Here is a 13,103-nt window from a genome sequence, read left to right on the forward strand (position 1 = left end):
TGTCCGTCTGAGATTGCCAACACCTTGGGCAATCAGAGTTGGACTTCAAAAGCACCACACCTTACTACAGCTTGAAGCATATTGCCGGAATCTGCCAGATACAGCCTTGATCTCCTCTAGTTCAGTCCTCTGTGCTCAGCTCCCGGCTTGTGTATTTGTTTCCTGTTGTGACCCCGGCCTGTTTACTGACTACTCTTATGTCTCCTGAGTTATTATTTTCTCTGGCCTCTTGGTTCTGACACGGTTATCTGTCTATTCTTCTTCCCATCTTACTCCACAGAACAGTAGGTAACACTGTGCCCCAAGCCTAGGGGTCTCTATGTAAGTCCAAATCCATGTAGAGGTGTTAAAGAAGTTAAAGGGTAATGGGCAAAACTGTGACTATACACAATTACACATCTACTGAAATGATCAAGCTGAACAATCATCCTCAGGAAAAAAAAAATTAGTAATGGTGAAACTTCTCTGGAGTAATTGGAGTATGGGACTCGGTGGCTCTAAGCAATATAAACTATCGTAAGGACCAATATTTTCTGTCAGATAAATGTCAAGAAGAAATATTAGACATTTAAATAGAACTTTTTATAATAGTGCAGAGCTGAGGGATCTTAAATTTAGATCTCAGGTATTTGGTAACTGAAACCTTTTTCTAAACACTACCAGGGAGTTACAGACTCAGATAAGTGAGGCAGGCCGATCCCACCACAATCAAACTATCATGCAGAATAAAAAGTTACATCCTCAACAACAACATATGTATGAGGGGAGAACTCCAACACTAAACCGGAGTTGCACTCATTTATGGTGGACTACTGGAGCTACTATGAGTCCGGACGAGAAGAGTAGAGAAAGTATTAGTGCCTTCATTTCAGGAGCGATTACTGCTGAATTAACGTATATACTCGAGTATAAGCCGACCCGAGTATAAGCCGAGACCCCTAATTTTGCCACAAAAAAACTGGGAAAACTTAATGACTCGAGTATAAGCCTAGGGTGGAAAATGCAGCAGCTACCGGTAAATGTCAAAAATAAAAATAGATACCAATAAAAGTAAAATGAATTGAGACATCAGTAGGTTAAGTGTTTTTGAATATCCATATTGAATCAGGAGCCCCATATAATGCTCCATACAGTTCATGATGGGCCCCATAAGATGCTTCATACAAAATACGCCCCATATAATGCTGCACAAATGCTGATTATGGCCCCATAAGAAGCTCCATACAGTCATTTGCCCCATATAATGCTCCACAAATGCTGATTATGGCCCCATAAGATGCTCCATACAGTCATTTGCCCCATGTAATGCTCCATAAATGCTGATTATGGCCCCATAAGATGCTCCATACAGTCATTTGCCCCATGTAATGCTCCAGAAATGCCGATTATGGCCCCATAAGATGCTCCATACAGTTATTTGCCCCATGTAATGCTCCATAAATGCTGATTATGGCCCCATAAGATGCTCCATAAAGTAATTTGCCCCATATGCTGTTACTGCGATTAAAAAAAAAAAAAAATCACATACTCACCTCTCGTCGCTCAGCCCCCGGCACTTCCTATATTCACCTGCTCCGCGTTCCACCGCTGCCAGCCGCCGCTACATTCCACGTCCACTGAACTGACTGCTCAGGCAGAGGGCGGCGCGCACTAATAGCGTCACCGCGCCCTCTGACCTGAGCATCAGTGCAGTGGAGGGGGAACGTAGCGGCGGCTGGCGACGGTGGAACGGGGAGCAGGAGAATATCGCGCACTGCTTATACTCACCTGCTCCTGGCGCAGTCCCTGCACGTCTGTTTCCCGGCGCCGGCAGCTTCTTCCTGTAGTGAGCGGTCACATGGTACTGCCACTCCACCTCCCCTGTTGACCCCTGGGTATGACTCGAGTATAAGCTGAGAGGGGCAATTTCAGCCTAAAAAAAATGGGCTGAAATTCTCGGCTTATACTCGAGTATATACGGTATTTAGGATTGAAAACATAATGGAATTTATGACGTGGAGTGAATCCATGAAACCAGGGCTCGAGTCATGCCAACACATCTCCTGCAGACCCCTTTAAATTTTTCACTCTTTGTTTCATTGCAGCCATTTGGTTGTCACGGGGAGACTAGGTGGGTAAGAGCTTATAACCCGGGCCCCTGCAATTTCCCTCAGACTAGGGAAATCCTGACTGACCCTCTACCTGGAGTTAACACTGATGGTGTGCATGTCCAGGGCTCGACCCTGTCCCTAACTCCTGTTTAAGCCCTAGGCTGATACCACCGCCCACAACCCAGTGAAGTGGTAATACCAATACCCACAGTTATAACAGACAAGGATAAAGGAAAATATACACCACGCCGCAGTCACTCAGGAATACACTATAAATGTGCAGGGCAAAATAAATACAAATATAGGAAGGAGTAAATAAGACAAAGGAAAATACACCACCAGCAACGATTCTCCAACAACCAGCTCTCCACTCCAGACCGAGATAACTACGGAAAAGACAGAAGCTATAATCGGCGACGCCCAAAGATCAGGAGAACTATTTAAAGGAAATGGGCATGGCCCAGCGTCCAATCCGAGGATCAGATAAATTAACCCCGGAACAGCTAGATAAAACCTAGCCGACGCCAATGAGCAAATAGTGGTCAAAAGCGGAATTACCGCTGTCTGTCGGACGACCTGGTCTGAACAGCGTCCGACATGACATTGGTAAATTCAAGAAAGTTCATTTTTCTCATTAATGTACACTCTGCTCTGAAATTTTTGCAAAATTAATATAAAAGAAAACTGAAATATCACATGGTCATAAGTATGCAGACCCTTTGCTCAGACACTCATATATAAGTCCCATGCTGTCCATTTCCTTGTGATCCTCCTTGAGATGGTTCTACACCTTCATTGGAGGCCAGCTGTGTTTAATTAACCCCCAAAGCCTTTTTCAGTTTTGCGTTTTCGTTGTTCACTCCCCTTCTTCTCAGAGACATAACTTTTTTATTTTTCCATCAGTATGGCCATGTGAGGACTTGTTTTTGCGGGATGAGTTGTACTTTGAATGACACCATTGATTTTACCATGTTGTGTACTAGAAAACGGGAAAAAATTCCAAGTGCGGTGAAATTTAAAAAATAAAAGTGCAATCTCACACTTGTCATTTTTTGGGCTTTTTTGCTACATTCACTAAACTGACCTGCCATTATGATTCTCCAGGTCATTACGAGTTCATAGACACCAAACATGTCTAGTTTCTTTTTTATCTATGTGGTGAAAAAAAAAAAAAAACTTTGTTAAAAAATAAAACTTGCGCCATTTTCCGATACCCGTAGTGTCTCATTTTTCGTGATCTCGGGTTGGGTGAGGGCTTTTTTTTTGCGCGCCGAGCTGACGTTTTTAATGACACCATGTTTGTGCAGATGCGATCTTTTGATTGCCCATTGTTGCATTTTAATGCAATGTTGCGGCGACCAAAAAAACATAATTCTGGCGTTTTGACTTTTTTCTCGCTATGTCGTTTAGCAATCAGATTAATCCTTTTTTTTATAGATCAGGCGATTCTGAACGCAGCGGCACCAAATATGTGTATGTTTGATTTTATTTCTATGGTTTTATTTTGAATGGGCGAAAGGGGGCTGATTTGAATTTTTATATTTTTTATATTTTTAAAAACTTTTTTGTTTTACTTTTGGCATGCTTCAATAGTCTCCATAGGAGACTAGAAGCTGCCTCAACCCGATCGGCTCTGCTACATAGAGGCGATGTTCAGATCATCTCTATGTAGCTGATTTACTCACTTGCTATGAGCGCCGACCACTGTGTGGCGCTCACAGGAAGCCGTAACTGATAACCATAGAGGTTTCCAGGAGACCACAGATTGTCATGCCAACACACCGGTGACCCGCGATCACCTGACGAGTTGTCACCGGTGTGCGTATTTCCTTCGCGATTGCCAGCTGACATGTCCCAGCAAAGATGTGGGCTCACCGCCGGAGCCAACATCAAAGGGAGGAAGTTTGACATCGGCGTAATATTACGCCCGATGTCAGTAAGGGGTTAAACTGATAGGAATTGATTGGGAAAGGCACACACCTGTCTATATAAGACCTCATAGCTCACAGTGCATGTCAGACCAAATGAGAATCATGAGGTCAAAGGAACTGGCCAAGGAGCTCAGAGACAGAATTGTGGCAAGGCACAGATCTGGCCATGGTTACAAAAGAATTTCTGCAGTACTCAAGGTTCCTAAGAGCACAGTGGCCTCCATAATCTTTAAATGGAATAAGTTTGGGACCATGACAAGTCTTCCTAGACCTGGCCGTCTGCCAAATTGTGCAATCGTGGGAGAAGAATCTTGGTGAGAGAGGTAAAGAAGAACCCCAAGATCAGTGTGGCTGAGATCCACAGATGCAGTAGGGAGATGGGAGAAAGTTCCACAAAGTCAACTATCACTGCAGCCCTCCACCAGTCGGGCCTTTATGGCAGAGTGGCCCTGAAGCAAGAGTTTGCTAAAAAACACATGAAGGACTCCCAGACTATGAGAAATAAGATTCTCTGGTCTGATGAGACAAAGATGGACCTTTTTAGTGATAATTCTAAGCGGTATGTGTGGAGAAAACCAGGCACTGCTCATCATCTGCCCAATACAATCCCAACAGTGAAACATGATGGTGGCAGCATCATGTTATGGGGGTGTTTTTCAGCTGCAGAGACAGGACGACTGGTTGTCATTGAAGGAAACATGAATGCGGCCAAGTACAGAGATATCCTGGATGAAAACCACTTCCAGAGTGCTCTGGACCTCAGACTTGGCTTGATTCACCTTCCAACAAGACATTGACCCTAAGCATACAGCTAAAATAACAGAGGAGTGGCTTCAGAACACCTCTGTGACCATTCGTGACTGGCCCAGCCAGAGCCCTGACCTAAACCCTATTGAGCATCTCTGGAAAGACCTGAAAATGTCTGTCCACCAACGTTCACCATCCAACCTGATGGAACTGGAGAGGATCTGCAAGGAAGAATGGCCGAGGATCCCCAAATCCAGGTGTGAAGAACTTGTTGCATCATTCCCAAGAAGACTCATGGCTGTACTAGCTCTAAAGGTGCGTCTACTCAATACTGGGCAAAGGGTCTGAATACTTATGACCATGTGATATTTCAGTTTTTATTTTTTAATAAATTTGCAAAAATTACTACATTCCTGTTTTTTTCAGTCAAGATGGGGTGCAGAGTGTACATTAATGAGAAAAAATGAACTTTTTTGAATTTACCAAATGGCTGCAATGAAACAGAGTGAAAAATTTAAAGGGGTCTGAATACTTTCTGTACCCACTGTACATTTATTCACGCCTGCGGGAGATGTGTTGGCATGGCTCTAGCCCTGGTTTCATGGATTCACTCCATGTCATAAATTACATTATGTTTTCAATCCTAAGGAATTCAGATTGTGCAGTAATCTCTCCTGAAATGGGGGCGCTAATACTTTCTCTACGCTACTTTCCGTACCCAGTGTATATTACAGCCATCAGCCACGCACAACTTAGAGATACATCATGGCGCAGGTGCACTAATTATTATGTAGTTTATCACAATCCTGTCTGAAGTTAGTTGGTTTTATAAGAAATTGTAAAATCAGGATAAAGGGAAACTCTGCTGTTATTGTACAGAAATTCACACTTGGCCTCACTGCACATTTACTGTTGTCAATCATAAAAGCGAAGTTTGGCCAGAAAGACTGGACCTGGTCTTGTAGGGACCATATGATCACATTCAGCAGCACAGAAGGGGGAGAAGGGAGATTCATCCAATATCAGGGATCTAAAAATGACCCAAGGGATCCATAATAGGATGACCAGCCAGAGACATAATATTAGGAAAGGTGTAATCTGTCTGTTTCGGCATTTCATTTTAGAATATAAACGAGATCCCACCAGTTTAAGACTCATTATATTAGAACAAATATCAGAACATGTGTCTAATAGATCCCAAAGACTTGTGAGTAGAGAATCCTATTGGATGTTTAAACTATCCACACTTAAACCGGAGGATTTTCCATGTACGTATATTTTTCTTTATATGGATTTTATTGTGCATCCAATATGTATTTTACATCTATTTGTATAGTTTTGTATATGAAGAAAGGTTTCTATACAAAAAACTGCACCACAGCGCGGTTTAATTAATGAATTAAGCAATTGAATCACGGACGCCGTTCTGGAGGATATAAAACACCCACAATGTATCATTTGTATATGCCTGAGGAAGGAGCTGGTTCACATCGGAAATGGGTAGAATATTAAAATGAAAAGTTTGTTGTTGTTTTTTAACGTTCATTTGTTTTGATGCCCAACTTTATGGCTCAGCACTTGGCAGCACTTTTCTAAGCCCTGATTTTTTCCTTCTTCCCACATCAGGGATTTTGGAAGCCAACAGCATCATTACTCTCCGTTTTCTCTAAAAGGCTCATCATAATATTTTTCTAACTTGTCAGCACATTCTACATACGCTGACATTTGCCTTTGTAGTTTACAGATCTGGGCAGGTAACGGTCAGAGTCTTCTAATCTCAGGGGGTAGTTGGATCCTCCAGGTTGTAAGTTCTATAGAAAAGGGCTTTCAATGCCCAAAGTCACTTGGACAGTTTTGGGTGAAAGAGAATGTTGTGGTCTAGAGGTAAAATGGTGATCACACGATTGTGATATGTCCGGACTACACCACCGATAAAGCAGCCACAGCCAGAGACTGAGAAGAATCTGTGACTTCTCTGCATTTAGTGGTCACTACTCACCTGGGTAGTCATATGTAGGAATCTCCTCTTTACACCGCTCATCACCCCTCACACATGTCTCTGTAGTATTAATATGGGTCAGATCTTCACCCTGAAACAAATATTGTAAAGGTCACAGACAGATGGAGAAGTCACATCTATGATCAGCTCTAATCCTGCCATCTCCACCGTTCTCATTACAAAAGTATAAAACATATAATACTGGTGGATAAAACAACACTGAACACAAGACCTTCACAGCCGTCTACACATTGTGACAGTCACTGGTAAGGTGATAGAGGGGAGATATGTGTCACTGCGCTTAACGGCGTCAGTGATGTGAAACCAGAGCATTTTTCTCCAGCACACTACGTGTTGTGAGGGTTAAGTTGCATAAACAGGGCTGGTTTTATGTGGACCTTCACAGAGCGGGTGGGAGAAGGTCCACTTTATCTCCCCTGGCAGACCTGCCAGGACCTGCATGAGGACATGATCATGTGATCAATCACATGATGGGGAAGTTACAGGGTTGGGGTGAAATAACCGAGCTCTACAGGCAGTCTGGGCTCAGCTAGCCTGGAGAGAGGACTCCAGAGGCTTTGTGGCTCGTCGAGTACAGACTGAACCTGTCCTGCTCCAGAGCGGGGGGCCACCCACAACATACGGACTGTGCTGCAGCATTTTGTTTTCTTTTATCGTTTCGTTCTTGTTTTAGCCAAGAAGGCGGAGTTTGTTTTCCCCACAAGTTGGTTTATGCTGCCTTACAATACATCAACGATGATTTAAAGAGACGTTGTTCCCATTTTTCCTACCTCAGTGTGCCACCACGTAAGTGAACTACCACAACATCATAAAACCTCTTTACCACGTTCATGTCTCAGGTATGTGAGGTGACAGTTTTCACACGTACCGGAGACACGTACACATGTACTCCCATTCAAATGAATGGGTCTGTGCACGTCAGTGTGTTTCCATGGACCGTGTGCCCCGCACTTAGTCATGTCCGTTTTTTACCGTCAGCACGGACGGCAAAACGTACTGCACACGTGCACATGGAGAACACACATTGATGTCCTCCGTGTGACACGCACCGGAGAAGAAGAGCTACAGTAAGAGCTGTTTACCGGCGGCAGGTGCTGAAGACGGCTCTCATCATTCTCCCCTGCTCTGCTGGCGGTCAGCGCTGCTAATAACAGTGACAGCAGGAGCGGATGATCAGGGTATTCATCACCCGCCGCCTGCAATATATCGAAATAAATGAATGAAAACCCCGGTGTGGGTTCCCCTCTATTCTCTATCGTATTTTTATCTCTATCTCTATTGGATGTGTCGGATGATGGGAGTAAGAGTCCCAAAAGCCCCCACCTGCTGTCATCGTTCAGACTTTAATATAACTCATCATTCTCTTCTGCTCCTGACGATCGCCGGCAGACCAGGGGAGAACGATGAGAGCCGTCTTCAGCACCCGACACCGAGGAAACAGTGCTTACAGTAGCGCTTCTTCCCCGATGGCCGTCTGTGTGGTACTGAGGCGGTACACGGTTGCCACACGTGTGCCGCAAGTATTACACACACGGACACTGATATCTCCGGTATTGGTTTTTCTGGGATCGGAAATAAACGGAAGTGTGAAATCAGCCTAAGGGAGATCTCATGACACCTTCTCTCCATCTACCTGATGATCCTGAGGAACATTGGGGTCTTCTTGTTTACAGTCCTGTGGAAGAAGAGGACGGGGACATCTCTCTGGTGTTGTCCTCTTACTGGATAGATCTGGAGGAAACACATACAGGGACTGAATTCATTCTTTACATACAGATAATTATAGGCCGTGTGTATTTAGTTCTATTACCTGGTGATGTGAGGGGCCGGGGAACCTCCATCATGACGTCCTTGTACAGATCTCTGTGTCCTGCTAAATACTCCCACTCCTCCATGGAGAAATAGACAGCGACATCCTGACACCTTATAGGAACCTGACACATACAATGATACCGTCATCCCCTGATCCCTTCATAGCGTTACTGTATAATGTCCCAGCATTCCCAGCAGTGTCACCTCTCCAGTCAGCAGCTCAATCATCTTGTAGGTGAGTTCTAGGATTTTCTGGTCATTGATGTCCTCATGGATCAGGGGGTGAGGTGGAGGCCCCGTGATTGGGCTCAGGGGTCTTCCCCGTCCCTCAGACACAGGGTCCTGACAGCGCTCACTAGAGGTCTTCTTCACTACTGTGTAATCCTGGTTATGGAGAGACACATTAATAAATCTCACTACAGACATTTCCAGAGTCTTCACCTCTCCAGTTCTGTCCATCTGTTATTCCCATAGATAAGAATGATGTAATGTGACGTCATCAGAATCTCTCACCTCTCCAGTAAGCCGGAAGAGGATCTCTAGGGTGAGGTGTAATATCCTCTCCGCCATCTTGTCTCTGTCCATATCCATCTGTGATGGGTAAATCAGGAAATTCTCTTCTATAGAAGATCTTCACTGAGAGGATCCGATATTGTAGAGACCTGAATGAGAAGATGAACCGATGTAACATCATAAAATCCTGTGTAATAATACAATTACTGGAGATAATAAGGGAAACATATGAGGAGATTTATTATTTTACAGTATTTAGTTTCCTTCTTTCCATCTACTAATAAAACCTATATATTTCGGCCACAGACAACAAGCAGTTTCTCCCTCGGAGTCGGCAGCTGAATACGTTCCTCATAGACTCATCTTCCATAACGCTAATTCTCGCCTCATTTCCCGACCCTGGAATCGGCATTAGCAATACTGCAGGAGATATTCATTACACGTGACAGGAGAAATAACGACTCCATGATGAGGACGACATCTCCATCTCCTACTGCGGCTCTAGGAACAGATCTGTCCAGAGTCGGTCACTGACTCCATCCCCACCGGCCTCTATATGGAGGTTTCCCGTCTTCCCCGCACTGGAATCTTCTATCACGTTAGATCTCAGCTCTGATTCACACACAGAAGTTTGAGGCTTTTATAGGAGATTGTCGGTAAGAACAAGACCGGAGATATCTGAGGCCGATGTCTCCATGTACGGGGTTTATTTCTCCGGATATGATGGTTTTCTTTGGTACTTTCCCCCATTAGAAGGGACACCGGTGGATATTGGGGTCTTTACCTGCTACAGTCCTGGGGGGATTTACTCGGTACAGTGGCCGCTGGACAAATATCACCATCAATTCCCCTCAGACTGAAGGAACATCGCTCCTCTACTCGGCTCTATGGATCCAGGATGAAATCCACTGCGGCCCCTGCAAGAAAAGAAGGAGGAAGAGCAGAAGTTGGGGGAGACCACCGTGGCCTGAGATTTCTACGGCTGTTCTGTGCGCACAGGACCTGTGATGAGGTCACAGGAGGGGAGGAGTCAGGGGTCACATGATCAGGGGCCTCAGTGTATGCAGGACTCTGCTGTGCTGGTTGTCATGGTGCTGGATGAGGGGAAGTTTATGTGTGGGGTCAGGAGGGGTTTACAGTGTGGATGTAGCAGAGCCGTGTGTGTACGAGGTGTACGGAGCGGAGCCGTGTGTGTATGAGGTGGATGGAGCGGAGCCGTGTGTACGAGGTGTACGGAGCGGAGCCGTGTGTACGAGGTGTACGGAGCGGAGCCGTGTGTGTATGAGGTGTACGGAGCCGTGTGTGTACGAGGTGTACGGAGCGGAGCCGTGTGTGTACGAGGTGTACGGAGCGGAGCCGTGTGTGTACGAGGTGTACGGAGCGGAGCCGTGTGTGTACGAGGTGTACGGAGCGGAGCCGTGTGTGTACGAGGTGTACGGAGCGGAGCCGTGTGTGTATGAGGTGGATGGAGCGGAGCCGTGTGTGTACGAGGTGTACGGAGCGGAGCCGTGTGTGTATGAGGTGTACGGAGCCGTGTGTGTACGAGGTGTACGGAGCGGAGCCGTGTGTGTACGAGGTGTACGGAGCGGAGCCGTGTGTGTACGAGGTGTACGGAGCGGAGCCGTGTGTGTACGACGTGTACGGAGCAGAGCCGAGTGTGTACAAGGTGTACGGAGCGGAGCCGTGTGTGTACGAGGTGTACGGAGCGGAGCCGTGTGTGTACGAGGTGTACGGAGCGGAGCCATGTGTGTACGAGGTGTACGGAGCGGAGCCGTGTGTGTATGAGGTGGATGGAGCGGAGCCGTGTGTGTACGAGGTGTACGGAGCGGAGCCGTGTGTGTATGAGGTGTACGGAGCCGTGTGTGTACGAGGTGTACGGAGCGGAGCCGTGTGTGTACGAGGTGTACGGAGCGGAGCCGTGTGTGTACGAGGTGTACGGAGCGGAGCCGTGTGTGTACGACGTGTACGGAGCAGAGCCGAGTGTGTACAAGGTGTACGGAGCGGAGCCGTGTGTGTACGAGGTGTACGGAGCGGAGCCGTGTGTGTACGAGGTGTACGGAGCGGAGCCGTGTGTGTACGAGGTGTACGGAGCGGAGCCGTGTGTGTACGAGGTGTACGGAGCGGAGCCATGTGTGTACGAGGTGTACGGAGCGGATCCGTGTGTACGAGGTGTACGGAGCAGAGCCGTGTGTGTACGAGGAGTACGGAGCGGAGCCGTGTGTGTACGAGGTGTACGGAGCGGAGCCGTGTGTGTACGAGGTGTACGGAGCGGAGCCGTGTGTACGAGGTGTACGGAGCGGAGCCGTGTGTGTACGAGGTGTACAGAGCGGAGCCGTGTGTGTACGAGGTGTACGGAGCGGAGCCATGTGTGTACGAGGTGTACGGAGCGGAGGCATGTGTGTATGAGGTGTACGGAGCGGAGCCGTGTGTGTACGAGGTGTACGGAGCGGAGCCGTGTGTACGAGGTGTACGGAGCAGAGCTGTGTTTGTACGAGGTGTACGGAGCGGAGCCGTGTGTGTACGAGGTTTATGGAGCGGAGCCATGTGTGTACGAGGTGTACGGAGCGGAGCCGTGTGTGTACGAGGTGTACGGAGCGGAGCCGTGTGTGTACGAGGTGTACGGAGCGGAGCCGTGTGTACGAGGTGTACGGAGCGGAGCCATGTGTGTACGAGGTGTACGGAGCGGAGCCATGTGTGTACGAGGTGTACGGAGCGGAGCCGTGTGTGTACGAGGTGTACGGAGCGGAGCCGTGTGTGTACGAGGTGTACGGAGCGGAGCCGTGTGTGTACGAGGTGTACGGAGCGGAGCCGTGTGTGTATGAGGTGTACGGAGCGGAGCCGTGTGTACGAGGTGTACAGAGCAGAGCTGTGTGTGTACGAGGTGTACGGAGCGGAGCCGTGTGTGTACGAGGTGTATGGAGCGGAGCCGTGTGTGTACGAGGTGTACGGAGCGGAGCCGTGTGTGTACGAGGTGGACGGAGCGGAGCTGTGTGTGTACGAGGTTTATGGAGCGGAGCCGTGTGTGTACGGAGCAGATCCAGGCGTGAACTGAGCGGAGCCCTATTTGTATGGGGTCCTGTGTACTGACCAACTGTATACCCATAGCTTCAGTCGCAGACCCCTATGTGTACACTGTATACATCCGTATACCCCCAGCTTTGGTTGCAGACCCCTATGTGTACACTGTATACACCCGTATACCCCCAGCTTTGGTTGCAGACCCCTATGTGTACACTGTATACACCTGTATACCCCCAGCTTCAGTCACAGACCCCTCTGTGTATGCTGTATACACCCGTATACCTCCAGCTTCGGTCGCAGACCCCCTCCTGTGTACACTGTAAACACCGATATACCCCCAGCTTCAGTCTCAGACCCCTCTGTGTACGCTGTATACACCCGTATACCCTCAGCTTCGAACACAGACCCCTCTGTGTACACTGTATACACCCATATGCCACCAGCTTTGGTGGCAGACCCCCTCTGTGTACGCTGTATACACCCGTATATACCCCCAGCTTCACTCACAGACCCCTCTGTGTACGCTGTATACCCCCGTATACCTCCAGCTTCGGTCGCAGACCCCCCTGTACAATGTATACACCTGTATACCCCCAGCTTCGGTCACAGACCCCTCTGTGTACACTGTATACCCCCGTATACCTCCAGCTTCGCTCACAGACCCCTCTGTGTACACTGTATATACCCGTATACCTCCAGCTTCGCTCACAGACCCCTCTGTATACATCCATATACCCCCCAGCTTCGCTCAGACCCCTCTGTATACATCCATATACCCCCAGCTTCGCTCACAAACCCCTGTGTACGCTGTATACACCTGTATACCCCCAGCTTCGCTCACAGACCCCTCTGTGTACGCTGTATATACCCGTATACCCCCAGGCTCTCTATCCCCCCGTATAACTGACCCCGGACACACACAGTAACACTGCGGTCATCGGCCTCTCGTCTCTCGCACATCTACTGATA

The 13,103-nt window shown here is 47.6% G+C and overlaps 1 protein-coding gene across 1 annotated transcript in view; it reads right to left on the reverse strand.

The window, feature by feature from the left end:
* LOC143768246 (uncharacterized) overlaps positions 1-13,103 on the reverse strand; it is an 86,867-nt gene that overhangs the window by 49,937 nt on the left and 23,827 nt on the right. Inside the window, exons 9-12 of the mRNA XM_077256940.1 lie at positions 8,805-8,957; positions 8,599-8,722; positions 8,422-8,519; positions 6,768-6,858 (exon numbers count right to left, since the gene is read on the reverse strand). Coding sequence (XP_077113055.1) covers positions 6,768-6,858; positions 8,422-8,519; positions 8,599-8,722; positions 8,805-8,957 — 466 coding nt within the window. The remainder of the gene's footprint in view (positions 1-6,767; positions 6,859-8,421; positions 8,520-8,598; positions 8,723-8,804; positions 8,958-13,103) is intronic.

The sequence above is a fragment of the Ranitomeya variabilis genome, chromosome 4 (genome assembly GCF_051348905.1).
Source record: "Ranitomeya variabilis isolate aRanVar5 chromosome 4, aRanVar5.hap1, whole genome shotgun sequence".
Taxonomy (NCBI): domain Eukaryota; kingdom Metazoa; phylum Chordata; class Amphibia; order Anura; family Dendrobatidae; genus Ranitomeya; species Ranitomeya variabilis.